The following is an 18,998-nucleotide window of genomic DNA, read 5'->3' as shown; positions in this document are numbered from 1 at the left end:
ACAGATGGTGAATTAGTTCCGCAATTTGCATACAAAAGGGCACATAATACAGGCGACTTATTGGTACATCATAGACTTCGTCCCTCTCAAAAAAATTGGCTACAAGATTTATCAATAAAAGGAAATTATAAATGTGGTCACTGCAAATACTGTCATCTTCATCTGACAGGGAATTCTATACATTTTGGCTCTACTGAACATAAGGTACAAAACTACATTTCTTGTCAAACTAAATTCGTGGTTTATATTATTTTCTGTCCATGCGGTTATTTTTATATTGGAAAAACTATAAGACCACTTACGATACGTTTTGGTGAACACTATAGATCTATTACATCAGGAAAGGGCTCACTGCGATTAATTAAGCATATTCACGATGTGCATAAAGCTAACCCAGAAATTTTGAGTTTTGCAGGGATTGAAAAGGTCAATTTTCCACCTCAAGGAGGCAATCATGACAAAGCTTTATTGCAACAAGAAGCAAAATGGATCCTGAAAGCGAACGCACAAGGTCCTTTGGGACTAAATGACCGGATCGATCTATCAGTATTTTTATAAAAAATGTTATACAAAAAATTGTATGTAAAGTTATTTAGATTATAATCTTCCTATGATATTGTAAAAATACAGATTATCTTGTAAATCGATATGGAAAGATTTATTCTTTACAAGTATCTTGCACTCTGTATATTGTATAACTATATTTTTTTGTAAATGTTTGTCTCACAACTCGTTATGTATGTTAATTAGTAAGGTCTGAGGTTGTGAGTTCATTTTCCCCTTCACCATTGAGGTCTGATGAACTCCCTCTTCTGGTGAAGGAAGGTAGTGAGTCTGATTACCAAACAGCTGAGCAGAATGATGATGACTGGGTGGCTGAAATTGCTGACTGGATATAAGGCAGCCGACGCCCTTCTGCCTTGCGGGTGATTTCTCTGAGGGATTCTAGGAGACCAGTCTGATTTCTGCTCCTCAAAAGCTAAGTTTTCTGCTCTGTTTTTTGCATTTGTTTTGCCTTGTTTTTCTGGATTTCTGCCTTCCCCTGCTGGGTGAGCTGAATTCCTTTTTGCTCTGTCTTCAGAAAATACCTGAGTACTGATATAGTCTTTTTGAAGCCTAGCGTCTTCAGGGCTTTTTTCCCTATCAGTCTGTTGGCTCTTATTTTTGAGAGGGTTTTGGCGGATTGCAGACAGCAGCTTTTCTGTTCTGTCCTATTTAGTTAGCTTGGGCCCCATCATTTGCTCAGCCTAACTTTCTATCTGTGTGAGTGTTTTTTCTTCTTGCTTCACCGTCATTATATGTTGGGGGCTGCCTATTGCTTTGGGGTCTGCTCTGGGGAGGTTTAGATTTCCCTTTCTGTCTTTAGGCTATGTAGTTCTCCGGCTGTGATCGAGGGGTCTAGGGCACCGTAGGAACCCCCCACGGCTACTGCTAGTTGTTGTGGTTAGGTTCAGGGGTCTGCAATCCGATAGCTGCCAACTTCTCTGGTTTTCTGGACTTAGCTAGTATTTCTGTTTTCGCCTCCTATGGTGACTCATTCATAACAGTCTGTGGTCCCATAAAGGGAATGACCTTTAGCTAATCCCCTCAACTGGACCCGTAGAAGCGAGTAATCGCGAAACGGCCGTTGTCCGGCACCTCCCTCCCCTAGCATTCCTCTAACGTCCTGCATGTCCACATATCTATTGATGGAATTTATGTGAAATAAAGACCACAGTTTTTCAGCTATATTGGTGAGTGCTGCATATTTCTCCTTTTTTCGCTTCACAATCCATATGTTTGCACTTATACGCCCCTCTGATGTCGTTCCAGCAGTGTCGGCACAGTCTCTCCTGGAGCTTACGTGATATTGTTCCGTCATGCGAGTTCTGTGGCCAATCAGATGCCGCTTCACTCTCCCTGCCTACAGACTTATCACATACATCCAGTGGAAGTGAGAAAGCAACAGCACTCACTGCCTCCGGATCTAAATAGCTTGTCTGAAGACTGTGCTGACTGGCTGCAGGGTTCGCGTGACATTGTCAAGCAAGCCTCAGGAGAGACTGTATAAGTGATGTTATTTTACTGAAGGGCAAACATACAGATTGAGAAGGAGTTGTCCTATAGTATTGCACCCCTTTAAGGTATGGACTGCAATGCACAGACTGTCCATAAGTCTCCTCACCCAAATTCAATAGCGTTGTAGTCCTATATGAGGCTATCAAGTTTGGAACATGAAACCTGTGGCCAGTCAATGATTTGGGACCAGAGTAGTGTCACGCGGATTTGTGAAATCGGCCTAAGACGGTCCAGCCTAATTTTATACCACCTTTAGCTGACTTACTTTGTGGGCCACATTTTGGCATGCTTTTTGACAAATGGCGTGGCACACTAGTCCCTGTCCCATATCCAATTTAGTCACACACCTTTTTCAGTGAGGCTATGGACAAGTCGTAAAAAGTGTCTAAAATGCATAAATACGGTAAAGGTCGTGAAAGACAGTAGTTTGGTGCAAATGATGCCAGAATTCTGATGCAGTTAGCTCGATAAAGCTGCCCCACTGTTAGAATACAGTGTAAAATCCCAAATATAGTGAACAACAGTTATGATTACACATCTTATAGCAAAGTAATCCATAAGAGTCTACACTAGTAAGCATAGCACACATTTCATAAGTGTATGTTTATTCCCTTTTTAACTAGAATTTGATGTAGCGAGCATTTTGGAGAGATTACCGCTGCATTGAAGTGTGCTCATGTAGTAAAGAGATTACAAGGAGTGCTTTGTGATAAAGGAGGTCAATGAGAAGAGGATTCTCAGTTTACGATTGACATTTTGGATGCAATAAAAACACATCATTTTGTATTTGAAAAAAAAAAGGGCCAGATGGGTTTTTGGAAAAACAGATTTACCAACTTGAGTGATTAGGATTTCTTTATCACTATCGAATATAAAATCAACGAGCAGTTGTCAGATACAAAGGCAACTATTCCCAGCCAACAGCAATGTACCAAGCAGCAGAGAAATTAAATGAAGACAAGGACCTAAGGTCAGGGAAATAAACATGCAGAGTGGTGCAACAGACTTGGGTAAAAAAAGAACAACGGAGTTCATAGATAAATTCCAAGCAATACATGTGATTTAATTTACAGCGCGAACAATACATTTCACTATATAAAAGCGGTCATTCCCACACAAAAAAAAAATCACCTACTAAGTGACTATAGAGGAAGAAAAAAATAAAACACTTAATTTTTTCCAAATGAGCATAAACCTTAAAGCATAATTGTCTTTTCAATTTTTATTTCATAAATTAATAGTGCACATGAAAATAAGAAACTCTTATCAGATAAAATTGCTTCTTTCTCTGCCAGGACTGATAATTCATTCTCAAAAGTCTCAATTTACAGGTAAAATGTGTGATGACGGATTGTTACATTACTGAGATAGAATCTTAGGCTATGTGCACACGCTGCAGATTCACCTGTGTTTTTTTCCGCGCGGAACCGTAGGTAAAACCGCAGGTAAAGTGATCTGCGGTTTGGTCTGCGGTTTTGCCCTGCGGTTTCACACCTCTACTATGTTAAAGGTGTGAAACCGCTGCGGAATCCGCCCAAACAATTGACAGGCTGCGGTTTGTAAACCGCAGCAAAACCGCGCGGAAAAAAACGCACCGTCAGCACAGCGTTTTTGAAAACCCGTAGGGTTTCATTGTACTGTACTTGGTCTGCAGAACTGCTGCGTTTCCGCAGGGGCAAAACCGCTGCAGAATCCGTACCGTGTGCACACAGCCTTATTAGCAGTAACTGCCATCTCCTAAGTAGGAGGATGGGGGAGTGGGCAGAGCCTAGTCTCCAGCTGTTCCCCCACCCACCTACAAGTAGCACCTGCCATCTGCTATCACAGTAATGTGAAAGTCTATCTTACAGCTCTTTTGCCCTTCTCTATTCATCACCCTCCACCAGTCTTCCCTCTTCTTTCAGTGACCTCAATCTCCAACCCAAAATAGTGCAAGTATTTTCACTTCCCAGGATGGTGCATGTACTGATGAAGAAGCCTGGTAGTGTCTGGCGTGATCTCTCTAGTCTGCAGACTGCGCCAGACACTAACCATCTTCTTCACTAGGACTACCAGCGTGGGAATGAGAGCAGGAGTGGAGAAGACAGTCAGTCAGTGTCTGGTGTGATCTGAAAACTATGCAGATCATGCCGAGAACCAACAGTCTTCTTCATTAGGACCTTACTGCGCATTCATCAGCCTGTTGACTAACGGCACATGCTATAGATCTTGGGTGGGACAGAAAGGTCACTAAAATAGTGTCCTGTCAATCACTGACAGGCAGTGGGCAACTAATAAGTCATGTCAGACTAACTTAATTTCCTTCTATGACGGAATCACTGATTGGGTGGAAGAAGGAAATGCTGTAGATATAGTATATCTTGACTTCAGCAAAGCATTTGACAAAGTATCTCATACAATCCTTATTGAAAAATGACTAAGTATGGAATGGACAAGGCAACTGTTAGGTGGATTCATAACTGGCTTAGTGATCGGACCCAAAGAGTGGTCGTAAATGGCTCCACATCCAGTTGGAAGAATGTCTCAAGTGGGGTACCACAGGGCTCTGTCCTGGGCCCTGTATTGTTCAACATCTTTATCAGCGATTTAGATGAAGGAATTGAGGGTAAACTGATTAAATTTGCTGATGACACAAAGCTAGGAGGGATAGCTAATACCAGAGAAGAGAGAGAGAGGATTCAAAAAGATATAAATAAACTGGAGAAGTGGGCAGCAACTAACAGAATGGTTTTTAACAGGGAAACATGCAAAGTACTACATCTGGGCAATAAAAATGAAAAAAGCATATACAGAATGGGAGGAATAGGCCTAAGCAACAGCACATGTGAAAAAGATTTGGGTATACTAATAGATCACAGACTGAATATGAGTCAACAGTGTGATGCAGCAGCAAAAAAGGCAAATGCAATTCTAGGATGTATTAACAGAAACATACAGTCTAGATCACGTGAAGTCATTATTTCCCTCTACTCCTCTTTGGTCAGACCTCATCTGGAATATTGTGTCCAGTTTTGGGCACCACATTTTAAAAAAGACATCAACAAACTGGAGCAAGTTCAGAAAAGAGCAACCAGAATGGTGACCGGTCTGCAAACCCTGTCTTATGAGGAAAGGTTGCAGGATTTGGGATTGTTTAGTTTGCAAAAGAGAAGACTGAGAGAAGACTTAATAGCGGTCTACAAATATCTAAAGGGCTGTCACATTGTAGAAGGATCAACTTTATTCTCATTTGCACAAGGAAAGACTAGAAGCAATGGGATGAAACTGAATGGGAGGAGACACAGATTAAATATTAGAAAAAGCTTTTTGACAGTTAAAGTGATCAATGAGTGGAACAAGCTGCCACGAGAAGTGGTGAGTTCTCCTTCAATGGAAGTCTTCAAACAGAGGCTGGACAGACATCTGACTGGGATGATTTAGCGAATCCTGCTTTGAGCAGGGGGTTGGACCAGATGGCCCAGGAGGTCCCTTCCAACTCTACGATTCTATGATTCTATGAAGAAAGGCAGCAGAGCTGTAAGTGCAGAGGCCGCCCAATTCACTTGCAGCTAATTAGCATAACAATTCTACAATAAATTTCTGTAAACCCAGATTTCTAAAGGAAAGGTATGGATGTAATCAGCATTACAGCGCCTTTACCTAGTCGGCATTAGTTTGGGTTATAAAGCCCTGATTATGACTGATTTCCTTTAATAAGCGTCAACATTTGAGTTTGTGGCTAAGTGTCTGAACAGTGAGGAGTTCATAAGGGTAATTTCAATTAGGTCCATGCCCAAATCTTCACTATAACTACATTCTTTAGAAATTAAATTGCTACACCAACAACCAATAGTCATGGAATTATGGAAAGCTCAGAAATGATAGACATGGTAATGATAAGCAAATTACAAAAAAAGGGGAACAAAATTTATGATACATCAATTAGTATAGAGTATGAGAACCTCACACAGTAACACAAGCACTAAGCACTTTCACACCTTGGCGGTAATCCATGAGGTTATTGTTTGTCTGAGAAATGTTTGGCAAAACTGAGTGCACTTGGGCAAGCAAAGCATCAAGATCAGCTGCTGACAGCTGCCTTTGCAATTGCCGACAAATAACAACCCAGATATGCTTTACAATTTTCAAACTGATTGCTAAGAATTGACGACAATTACAATCAATTACCAATAATTTTCTAATCAATGTGAAAAATATGCTATCATTATGGCTCTTTAGTTTTGCAATTTCAATGTTGAGGAGTGGATAGACAAAAAAAAAATCTCTAGAATCTAGATGTTAGTATACATTTCAGTCAAAGAGACAATGATTATGTCATGATTATGACCAAAGGCTGATTAGATGTGCAACTGCAGTCACTGATGAAGTGGAACGCCCACCCAAATAAAAGACCACATATCCGGATTGAAAAGAAAGGGCGATAACAGAAATAGTAATGTACCTGTCCTCTTGGATCACTGAAGGCTGCATGGTAAAAGGCTCTGCTCTTTTTTTCTAATGCCACTTGCATCCTTCCTCTCTGCCATCCCTCCTTTACATACAGATCCAGGAGGTAAAACTTTTCATCCTGGTTCTAACAGACCAGTTCTGCGCCCCCAATACATCATCTAAATAATAGCCTGGTGTGCATTTAAGTCTAAAGGCCCCGTCACACTAAGCGACTTACCAGCGATCCCGACACCGATATGAAGGTGTCAGGATCGCTAGTAAGTAGCTATGTGATCGCTGGTGTCACACAGACAGCTTCACCAGCGATCAGCACAGCGATGCCGAGCGCCCGGCATCGCTGGCTATCGCTGTAGAAAATAGAATCAAAATAAAAAATATAGTTATTCTCACCTTCCGACGTCCCGTTCAGCCATCCTGCCTCTCTCCACGCTCCGGTCCCAGTGATCCTTTGCACGAATGACCGCGAGATGTCACGGTCTCGAGGGATAACAAAGTCTCGCGGTCATTCGTGCAAAGGATCACTGGGACCGGCAGGATGGCTGAACGGGACGTCGGAAGGTGAGAATAACTATATTTTTTATTTTTTTTATTATTTTTTTACACCTGATCGCTGGTCTCCCGCTGTCACACACAGCGATGCATGCTGGCCAGCGGGAGACAAGAGACCAAAGAAATGTCCAGAGGTTTCTTGCAGCGATCAGCGATACCGGCAGGGGGGCCGCTCGCTGATCGCTGTCACACACAGCGATCTCGCTGGTGAGATCGCTGTTACGTCACAAAAGTTGTGACTCAGCAGCGATCTCGCTACCGAGATCGCTTAGTGAGACGGGGCCTTTAGATTCTGTATGGATGAGATTAATACTAGAAAACTGCTTGGCCTCTTCTCACCTTAGTGGGTTATTGCAAAGCCACAACAACTTTAAAAAGGATGCGTGCTGAAATCTCTAGGGAAGAGCCCTTTGGTGTTGGCAGAACATACTTCAGCGTAAATGTAGTTGTGAAGAAAAGGGAAGAAAAATACCCGAACAGTGCGAAAATGTTACAAGTAGCTAAAGAAAATTTGATCCATACAAAATTAACACGTATCGGGAAGCATTTCCCTTTCATAGTTCGTATCAGTTATGAAATCTTCATGCCTTGAAAAAAAGAAACAGCTTCCCAATTTGCGTTACATTTGCAATCAATATATGCATTAAAAATTCTTCCCCTACTTCTGTCAGCCATTCTCAAAGGGAAGCGCTGTCTACGCATGCGCTCTCCTGCTTCCGGTTAAGAGAAATGAATAATTCATTTTAAAGTAGCGAGATGAAAAATAAACGTACCCCTTTGAAAATCATGAGCTTCAAGTGGTCTACATTACGAAATCTTCCTTCTGAATCCATATGGCTGTCCCATTCAGCTGTTGAAACTGGATCTCTCCTGTGAACTTCTGGCCGTGTACCAACATCAATCTACAGCAAAGGTAACAAAATAAAGTTACGCAACAATTAAGAGACCTACAGAACCGAACCTGGCAGTGGAAATGTGCGCTACATAACACACATACGACATATAACATATTATGGTTTACTAGTATAAAACATTTTGGTTTCATTGGAAATCCTGGAAAACCTACTAACATATTAGCATCATTTCGCCCTAATTCATACAGCTAATGTAATAGTCAAAATTAACAGGTAAGTTTATAAGGAAGAAATTGTAAATGAATTCTGATGATTTTTTTTTTTCTGTACCAAAATTGGAATGTAATCAGTCTCCCATTTATTTCAACTGTGTATTACGAAGTTTCACTTAACAGACTTCTTCAAGCGTTCTAAAACCAATAAAACAACGTGAAGACTCCAGACAGATTATAATTGATATGCGGTTTCTACAATTGTAATTAGCAAATATAACAACATTTACATTAAGGTGGGAGGGTGAACATTTTTTTTTTATTATTTCAAGCAGTGCTTTGCTCTCTAAATTAACACAGCCCACTGTCTAAGCTGGGTATGCATGACTCCTCATCCCCATCCTGGTCTGAATGCCCCCCTCATCCCCATCCTGGTCTGCATGGCCTTCTCATCCCCATCCTGATCTGCATGCCCCCCTCATCTGCATCCTGGTCTGCATGGCCTCCTCATCCGCATCCTGGTCTGCATGGCCTCCTCATCCCCATCCTGGTCTGCATGCCCCCCCTTATCCCCATCCTGGTCTGCATGCCCCCCCCTTATCCGCAACCTGGTCTGCATGGCCTCCTCATCCTGGTCTGCATGACTTCCTCATGCCCATCCTAGTATACATGGCCTCCACATCCCCATCCTAGTATGCATGGCCTCCTCATCCCCATCCTTATATGCATGGTCTCCTCATCCCCATCCTGGTCTGCATGCCCCCCTTATCCCCATCCTGGTCTGCATGCCCCCCCCTTATCCGCAACCTGGTCTGCATGGCCTCCTCATCCTGGTCTGCATGACTTCCTCATGCCCATCCTAGTATACATGGCCTCCTCATCCCCATCCTAGTATGCATGGCCTCCTCATCCCCATCCTTATATGCATGGTCTCCTCATCCCCATCCTGGTCTGCATGGCCCCCTCATCCCCATCCGGTCAGCGTGGCCCCCTCATCCCCATCCTGGTCTGCGTGGCCCCCCTCATTCCCATCCTTGTCTGCGTGGCCGTCTCACCCCTATCCTGGGTCTGCGTGGCCGCCTCTTCCCCATCCTGCTGTGTGGCCCCCTCATCCTTCATTAAAAAAAAAACAAAAAAAAACAACCATTCTACTTTACCTGCGCTGCAGCTCCCTCGCAGCTTCCCATTCTGATACCAGCAGATGATTATTGCTTGTAAGAAGCGCATGGCAGTGACATCATGTGCTACTTACAAGCAGAGGACAGCTGCCGGAATACTCACTTCTCTCCACACCAGGACTATGTGTGTGCAGGGCAGTGAGTATTCATTGCTATTTAGGCTGACTTCACATTAGTGTTTTTTAGCGCAGCGCATCGTGCGCATGCGTACCTATGTTTAACATGGCGTGCGCATGGTCTTGCTTAGCACGCGTTTGTCTGCGATTTCATGCGCCTAGACGCGCCGGACGCAACTTGTTGCATTTTTTGGTCCGCCCAAAGTCGTTAAAAAAACGCATGCGTTCACTTGCGCACGGAATGCATCAAAACAACACATTACAGTCTATGGAAACGCATGCGTGGGCATGGACATGCACACGCCTGCGTTTTTGAACGCGGTTTTTTAATTAACTTGTTTAGACAGTGGATTAAACCACCCCCTACACAAAGATACATTGTTTGGGGGGTAGGGTATATAAAAAAGGTGTTGGCACTGGCAGTCCACTACTCTACAGCCTGCAAGAGACAAGCACCTTGGAGAATTTGGAGAGAGAAGCACTTTGAAGACTAGCAGCAACTTGAATAATGTGAGTATTAAACCTAAAGTCTGCCTGTCCTTTTTTCTCAATTTATTATGCACTAATGCCTCTTTTTTTATTGCAGCATGTCTTCTGGAGAGGAATTTACACCGGGCTCTGGTGAACTGTCACAAGCGGAGAGTGAAGTGAGTCTCTTCCTTCCCTACAGATTGGTAAGTAATCGCTGTCGCATCTACACATGTGGCAAATTAATTTATTTTCTTTATCAGACCTCATTGTCCACGTCAGCGGAGGAACAGCAGGAGCAGCCAGTGCAAGTGCAGTCAGGGAGACGGCGGGTAAGCATCGACTGCCTGATCGTACTCTTTTTTTTTTTTTTTCCCCTGACTTTTTTCTGGCCTGTTTTTCCTCTTAAATCTTGCTTCGTTTCTGTCGTGTTTTCTATCATTTTCATTTCCAAATCTTTACAAGATTAATGTTTTTCTGTCTTTTCTAGGCTCCACAACGGGATGAAGAACTCGCCCTGGACAATGAGGCTCTCATCAGTTTGGTCCAGGAGCGAGTCCCGTCGTGGGACAGCCGTGATCCACTGCATTCGGACAACGTGGTGCTCCAGTGGCTCTGGAATGAGGTGGCCGCAGCGCTGATGGATGGCTGGGACAACGCCTCTCCACGGGTATGCAAGGAATTTCGTAAGTATTTCAATGCTGTGTGATGCGGCAGTGACCTTGGCCGGGATCAAACAACTGTGTGTGATGCTAGTAACTCCTGCGACAACAGACCAGCGCACCATTTCTTTACTCAAATTGAACAGGGCATGGCGGAACACCTTAATACTGATCTCCAGCTGAATGTGATGCAGGCCTGCAACACTGCTTACATGCAGGCTATGCAGCAGCAGTCAGTACGTTCAGCAGCCAGTGGTGGCATTTCCAACTGTGACACCATTGACTCCGCTCCACCTCACTACCGACTTCTGCTGCATAACACTGCACGGCCACCTGCATTCAAAGCCATGCCGGACACCACTGCACCACCCCAAGGCCGAGTGCAGCTGGACACTCCCCCGCCACCACCATGCCAAGCGCTGCTCCTGCCTGGACCACCACCGCCACCATTCCTACCTGGACCACCACCCCCACCACTCCTGCCTGGACCACCACCGCCACCACTCCTGCCTTGACCACCATTCCCGCCTGGACCACCACCACCGAGCAGCAGCAGCTGGGGGACCCACACTCATTATTTGCAACCATGGACCCTGGCAGGACCTCCACCACCATTACCAGCATGCCACAGCAGCTACAGGATCCTGCCAGGAGGTCCCCCAGCTTCAGGAGTTCCACCAGCACGAGGCGCTCCAGGCAGTACACAACAGAGACGGGCCACAGAAAACATAAAAGTGCCCACAAAAAGAGAAAAACTCTTAAACTCCCTCCCCTCACCTCACACTGTGTCTGACCCGATCCATGCCTCCAGTTCCATCCCTGAGCTCCCTTCCCTCACTACTTTCGTCGCCCCTTCCCCTAGGAACCCCTTCCTCTTCTGTAAGCCATTTCTCATCCCTCCACACCCCCAAGTTGCCACCATCTTCCCCCCAAACTTCGCTCCCAGTAAATTGTTTGCTCTAGAATCACTGCGTTGAGAAACATGTGATGGTGTCTCCGCAGTGTTGGATGTTGATCTCCATGAGTTCATTCATCCTCATTTTCACAGTCTTTTACTAGGCATTGCTCCTACTGGCCAGTTTCCTACTCCACACTGATACCGAAACAGCTGTCTGTGGATGGATACCATGTTTTGGTATAGGTGGTTTCCTTTATTGGAGACTGCCCTTCCCGTGGTTATTCCTTCCCGGGGAAAGACCTGGCTAGTCATTGCTTGCGTTGAGAAACATGTGATGGTGTCTCCGCGGCTTGTGTTTTGCATATTTTACATATTTCCCATAAGGGATGGGGGCTTTGCTCTAGAATCACTGTGCTGAGAAACATGTGATGGTGTCTCCGCAGTGTTGGATGTTGATCTCAATGAGTTCATTCATCCTTATTTTCATATAACTATGAGTTGTCATCTGCAGTGTCGCTTCAGTCTGTATTATCTATTGCACGCAGACTGGAGAGATGTTGGAGGTTAACTTATATGTGTATTCACCTGGCCAGGTGTAATAAAATTCTGAAGTCAGGATGCGTTTTTGTCGGGCATCCTCACTTCAGCATGACACCAGGCCAGGGGATTGTAGAAGTTGTATAAACTTTATCTTCTCTCCAGTCTGCATGCATACTTAAGCCACAGTGGAGTTACTACAACTAATATTTATACTCACATGGTCAGGTGTCATAAAGAGTGAAGGATGCTAGTGCATCCCAAAATCACTATTTCTAACATCAGGCCAGGTGATATAAATATTAGTTGTATTATCTCCACCGTCGCTGCAATCTGCTTTATTGAACACAGACTGGAGAGATGATGAAGGTCATACAACTTTTCTCCGTAGACTCACTTGGTCAGGAGTACTAGTAAAGTCAGGATGCACAAAACACAGCATCCTGAATTCACTGGACACCTGGGCAGGTGATTATTGTATTGGAGTGTATAAAGACAGAGTGCACTCAGTACAGGTATGAAAACAGGTTTTTTTATCAACATACACACAAGAAAACAATTTTACACCATTTCATCTTGCCATGCCACACGACCTTCATCAGAGATAAAGTATGCCGCAAATTGGTCCCTCATTTGGCCAACTTCAACTGATGACCTGAGAGGGTGCTGAGTGAAATCGGGTGATGGGTTGGCAGCTGGTTCATCTAGTTCAAAGTTAGGGCGCTCTTTAGCCATAACAAAATTGTGAAGAACCACACACGCTTTCAACACCTCATCCACTGTTTCCAGTTTAAGATTAATGGCTGTGCCGAGAATGCGCCATCTGGACACAAGAATCCCAAAGGCACACTCTACAGTTCTTCATGCCCTTGTGAGTCTGTAATTTCTTGTGTGGTCCAAGTCCCGGCTGGAGTAGGGTTTCAGCAGGTTTTAGCACATTTGAAAGGCCTCATCCTCAACCATAACAAATGGCAGTGGAGGACCTTCGGTGTGGGGAAGATGCCGTGGAAGGGGGAAATTAAAATGGTTGCCATACAATCTACAGCCCATGTCCGAGTTTTTTTAAAGCCTGGGAGTCATTGCCCCGGCCAATTGCCCCAATGTCCACCCCAACAAACCAACAGTCTGCATCCGCAATGGCCATGAGTACTGTAGAAAAGTACTTTTCATAGTTATAGTACTCCGATCCACTTCTTGCGGGTTTGGTTATCCTGATGTGTTTCCCATCAATCGCTCCCAAACAGCTGGGGAAATTGCAGACTGTCAAGAATTGTTCAGAAATTTCCATCCACTTTTCCGCAGTGGGCAGGGGAATAAATTCAGGACAGAGAACGTCCCACAAAGCCTGGCAGGTATCGGCAACTATTCCCGACAAGGTGGAGATTCCAAGCCGATACTGGAAGTGGAGTGATGATAGGGTCTCTCCAGTAGCCAGGAATCTGCCAGAGAAAGAAAAAAATTAATATTTATGACTAGGGTTTTGCAAAACACTGAAATGAAAAAATATTAGTACATGGCATAACAATAATGCTGCAGGCTTTTATTTACTACATGGGAGAACAATAATTCTGCAGGCTTTGGATTAGTCCTTATCAGAACAAAAACAATTATGCAGGCATTGTTTTTTAAATATTACGTACCGTAATGTGACCAGGAGCCGTTCCTCAGGAGGAATCGCACAATGGAGCTGTGTGTCCTGTCTCCGGATGGCTTCTTGAACATGACCAAGAAAATCCATGAAGCTTTCTTGGGACATCCGGGTATAGTCAATAAATTTTGCAGGGTTTGTCTGGAGCTTGCTGTAGAGGGTATGGTACGCTCCACGGTTCTCCCGGACTTCAATAATCGGATGTATCCAAAAACTCCGCCGCTGACATGTTCGCTTTCTCTCTCTTAGCCTTTCTTGATGGCAAGCAAATGCAAAAGCCTGAGACAGCGCGCTGTCCAGATCCAAGTTGAAGTGAAAACTCTCCCAATACAGATCCTTGGTGACATAGGAAACAGCAGCAAAATCTGAAGAATTCAGTTGTAACAGGGTATATATAAAGAATTCCCATGACACATGCCCACTAGTGTCCCATTGGTGGAGTCTGCTTCAAGGCATTTCCTCCTGTGAAACGTGACACCTAGAAAACGCATGCGCCTAAAAAAACGCAAACGCATGCAAAAACGCGTGCAAATGCTGCGTTTTTTTGTCGTCATGCGTACTCTGAGGCGTATAAAAAAGCTGCATTTGCATGCGTTTCTACTTGTGCAAGATGCGCTGCGCACAAAGACGCAAATGTGAAACTATCCTTAGTCAGACGCTGACTTCCTGCAGCTGCCGGGCGGTCACGTGTGCCCGCTACTTAAGAGGAATGAATATTCACTTCTCTTAAGTAGCGGGAACACATGACCGCCTGGCCACTGCAGGAAGCTGACGGCTTCTACCATTGTGTGTGTTATTACAGAGAAATGAATATTCATTGCCAGTGCAGTGAATATTAATTTCTCCTTAGCAGCGGGCACAGGCTTTAGCCGCAGCAGCCGGCTCCTGCCTCCTTTGACCCACTGTTCCGCAGCTGCCCCTCCATCTTCTGGGACCCTCACTCACGTATAAGCCGGAGGAGGGCGTTTTCAGTACAAAAAAAATGTGCTGATACTCGAGTCGAGTATATACGGTATATACATACATACAGATAGACATATAAATCTCTATCAGATGACACCCCTGCGAGGCGAGATATGATAGGCTGAGTCATAAGACACAGAGAAAACTGTTAGTAGCAAGCATTGCCAGCTAGCAATCGCACTATGGTCTGACAGAATAAGCGATCTTTCTTTGTCAAACTCCACATTTGCCACTCTCACTACGGTCATCGCCCTATGAGAGGTTACAGTGTTGGGATCGGAGCTAGGTCTGGTGCCAGTACATGCAGCAGGAGTTTAGCTGTATGTAAAAGTCAGCTTCGGTCACAACTCTTTAGCTGGTGACATCCATCAGATGTAACTTTACACCAGATTGTGGTAAATCATCTGCAATCTGTGTTTATAATTATATCATATTGAGGAACAGGTTTAATGATGAATTAGGATTTTTTTTCTTAATCGCTACTTACCGTATTTTCCGGTGTATAAGATGACTTTTTAACCCCTAAAAATCCTCAGAAAAGTCGGGGGTCGTCTTATACGCCGGTGTCACCTTATACGGTGGTTGTGGAGCACTCTGCGGCGCATATGGTGGGGGTAGCGATCCTGATGGAGAGGTGAGGGGGCACCTTACCGGGAAAGGTGAAGCGAGCTGCAGGCGTCCCGAGAGAGCGGAACTGTGCCCCGAAGACACGCCTCTTTCACCCGTCTGGCCTGCCCTTGTATCTTATTATCTTCTCTGCCACTCGGATCTTGCACATGCGCGCCTGCGCCGCTTCACCGTGCTGTTCTCAGGAGCAAGAGAGGTGAGAGGCAGAGATACAAGGGTGAGCCAGACGGGTGAAAGAGGCGTGTTTTTCTGGGCACAGCGCTATCTGGAGGTATCAGTAATAGGTAAAAGAGATGCACTCTGTCTTGGGGACAGGGGGGGCTGGGCAGGCAGGGAGAGCTGACCAATCCTAGCAGGATTTATACAACAACCAGCGAATCACTGGTAAGGTGCATTGGCTGATTGTTGTACACTGGATACCAGTACATCACCAGTATATGTACCTGTTCACCAGTACATAAAGTACAGTACAACACAAATGTCCAGCAGTCAAAACCGCATCACGGCTGCACCAGCAAGAAGAAAGAAATATGAAGCCAGTTTTAAACTTAAAGTTGTAAACTTTCCATGGAACATAACAACTGCGCCGTTGCAAGACAATATGGAGTAACAGAAAAGATGGTTCGGGACTGGAAAGCAAATGAAAAAGCATTAAAGAGTATGCCAAGGGGTAAGTGTGCATTAAGAAGAGGCACCTCACATTGGCCAGAACTTGAAAAACATGTAGCAGACATGGTGAATGAGCATCGCCAAAAGGTTATGTAGTGACACGAAATCAAATACGTTTGTTTGCAATTCAGTGGGCCAAATCTAACCCAGATCACAGCAACAGATTTAAGGCCACTGCATCCTGGTGTACTAGATTCATGGCAAGGCATAATATGGTACTGAGGCAAAAGACAAAAATTGCCCAAAAATTACAATGCAGATCTTGATAGCAAGCTAAATAGTTTCCATCGATAGGTAATACAACAGCGCACTAAACATGGCTATCCGTTAAGTAGTATTGAAAATATGGATGAGACGTCAATGAATTTTGATATGGTTGGAAATAAAACTGTCCATCAAAAAGGTGAAAAAACAATTTTAATTAAAACGGGCCTGAGAAGTCCAGTTTTATAGTGGTGTTAGGATGCACAGCTGATGGGGCCAAACTGAGACCAATGATTATTTTTAAAAGAAAAACAATGCCGAAACTCAAGTTCCTTGTTGGTTGTTTTGTACATGTGAATGAAAAAGGCTGGATGGATGAGGAAGGGGTAAAGCTATGGCTTGATAATGTATGGAGCAGGCGACCAGGTGGACTTATTCAAAAATGTAGTCTACTGGTGTGGGATATGTTCAGGGCTCACTTAACTCCCAGCACCAAGCAAAGGCTTGCAAGACTAAACACTCATGCGGCAGTGATTCCTGCAGGATTGACATCGTTGGTACAGCCACTGGATGTGTGCCTAAACAAGCCATTTAAAGATTGCATTCGAGAACAGTGGAATGAATGGATGGTTAGGGGCGAAACGTCATCCACAAATGGAGGAAACATGCGTGCTCCACAGTTGGATGTTTTGTGCAAGTTTGTCATAAAACCTGGAATGATATTGATGCAGAAACCGTAATCAAGTCTTTCAAGAAGTGTGGCATATTAAATTCATTAGATGGTATGGAGGATGACCACTTGTGGCAAGATGAAGAGGAAGCTGAGACCACACCATATGATACGGAATTCGATCCATACGATGACTGCCTTACAGATGTATCACAAGATGTCGTTGATGTACTTATGATATCAGAAGACGAACAAGAGGATTTTGAAGGCTTTTAAATGGAAACTGTCACACCAGCAAAACCTGTAAAAATACCGTAGCTTGCAGTTATGATGGCCGTTGCTAACTGGCCAGGGACTTGCCCCACTTGCTCTGTTTCTATTGTTTGTTATCTTCCTCCTATTATTACCAGTTCCAGTTTGGTTGATAGCTTAGAAAACAAACAGCATGGTAGCTCTCATGGGTTTATTGCCTTATCCTTCCCTTTCAGCTTTAGAGTGAATTAGGAAAAGTTTAATCCACTTGCACTGTTTTATTACCGTGTACATGTTTGATGATAAACAGCCTTATGTTTATAAGTGACATTTTTCCTGCTAAGTACCTGAGTACCTGCATGCCATAAGCATTTGAATTAAAAATTGCCATATTGAAATCAAATGTGATTTTTTTTTTTTTTTTCCGTATGTGCGTTGGAAGAGGGGTAGTCTTATACGGTGAGTATATCCCAAACTATATGCCCAGTCGTCTTATACGCCGGAAAATACGGTCATTTCTGTGTAGCCAATTAAAGGTAATCTGTCACCACATTTAAGCCATCTAAGCTATTAATATGGGTATACAGGTTATAGATTTCTGACAAGAGTGACATCTGTGTGTCTCATATGAGATGCCTTGTTGTTGAGAAATCATCTTTTATCACTTTATGTAAATGACTTCTTCCAGGTTCTGGGAAGGATGCTGTTTGGAAGATAACTCTGCCTCCAGAGCTTATTTTACATGGAGGAGGAGTTACTAGTACAAGACAACTAACATAGAACAGGAGAAATTAAATTTTTCTTCTTGCAAACACATTTTTTGCAGCTCTATGATCTCTGCTGTATTGCAACAAAATTGCAGCCCTGTCTGCCTGTGAGCAGGAATCTGAGAGGAATCTGCAGATGTGTCAGCTAGGGTATGTGCACACATAGTTTTTTGTCTCTGCGGATTTTGTAGAGAAAACCGCAGGTAAATCTGCGGTATATCTGCGGTTTTGCCCTGCGGTTTTACACCTCATAATGGATGAGGTGTAAAACTGCAGCGTTTCTGCACCAAACAATTGACATGCTGCGTTTTGAAAACCGCAGCAAAACCGCGCGGAAAAAAAACGCAGCATGTGCACAGCTTTTTTTTATTTCCATAGGAAATAAAGGTACTGTACAACGCAGCAGAATCTGCTGCGTTTCTGCAGAGCCGGAAACGCAGCAGAAACCGCAATTTGTGCACATACCCTTAGGCCTCTTTCACACTTCAGTCTTTTGACGTCAGTTGAAATTCATCCTTTTTTCAAAAAACAGAATCCGTTTTTTCTCATAGACTTTTTGCATAGCAGCATTTTGGATGCAAAGCATTTGTGCTGGGTCCAAAACGCTGTGTTCTACACTATAATATGGACTTATCGCATACGCTTGTGTCACACCGGTTACATTTTCGATTAGATCTCTGGTCCGGACAGAAAGCCTTCCAAGGTATTGATCCATTCTAGCAGCACAGGGTGTGGACAAACATAGAATGGCTAGTAGGAGCCAGGTAGCAAAGCGAAGCATGGTCTCAACACGCAGCAGGGGCAAGAATAGTTTCGATGGCGCCAAAACCGCCTCCCTATGACCGCCCATTAAAGAGTTATGACCCAGCATCAGTTTTGAAGCTTTTAGCTGCTAGGGGAGGAATTTTAGGTTAAGCCCAGAGGGCAGGAGAGAGTGACCCAAAGGTGATAAAGGCTAGTGTAAAGCTATGTGGCTTCTCTATCTGTTATGCTTGCGGTTCACTCCGAAAGTGGGGGGGCAACGACGAGTAATGTACTGTGAAGGAACTAGAAGCCAGCTGGCAGACCATGCACCCTGCAACCCAGCACACACAACATCAAATGGGTAATTCATCTGCTTATATCTTTTGTACTACCACTATATTATTATTAATTATTATTATTATTATTATGTATTTGCAGATCTGACCATTCTATATTTCTAACCATCATGTATA

At 44.0% G+C, this 18,998-nt stretch overlaps 1 protein-coding gene across 2 annotated transcripts in view; it reads right to left on the bottom strand.

Annotated features, from left to right (window-relative positions):
• Positions 1-18,998, bottom strand: part of TBC1D15 (TBC1 domain family member 15) — a 231,914-nt gene that overhangs the window by 70,924 nt on the left and 141,992 nt on the right. For both annotated transcript variants that reach the window (XM_073555537.1, XM_073555536.1), the window contains one exon: positions 7,830-7,958. In XM_073555537.1, coding sequence (XP_073411638.1) covers positions 7,830-7,958 — 129 coding nt within the window. The remainder of the gene's footprint in view (positions 1-7,829; positions 7,959-18,998) is intronic.

This window comes from Dendrobates tinctorius, unplaced genomic scaffold (assembly GCF_039654945.1).
Source record: "Dendrobates tinctorius isolate UK_male_01 unplaced genomic scaffold, ASM3965494v1 ptg000224l, whole genome shotgun sequence".
Classification (NCBI taxonomy): domain Eukaryota; kingdom Metazoa; phylum Chordata; class Amphibia; order Anura; family Dendrobatidae; genus Dendrobates; species Dendrobates tinctorius.
The sequence above is the reverse complement of the archived record's forward strand: the minus strand, read 5'-3'. Positions and strand labels throughout refer to the sequence as shown.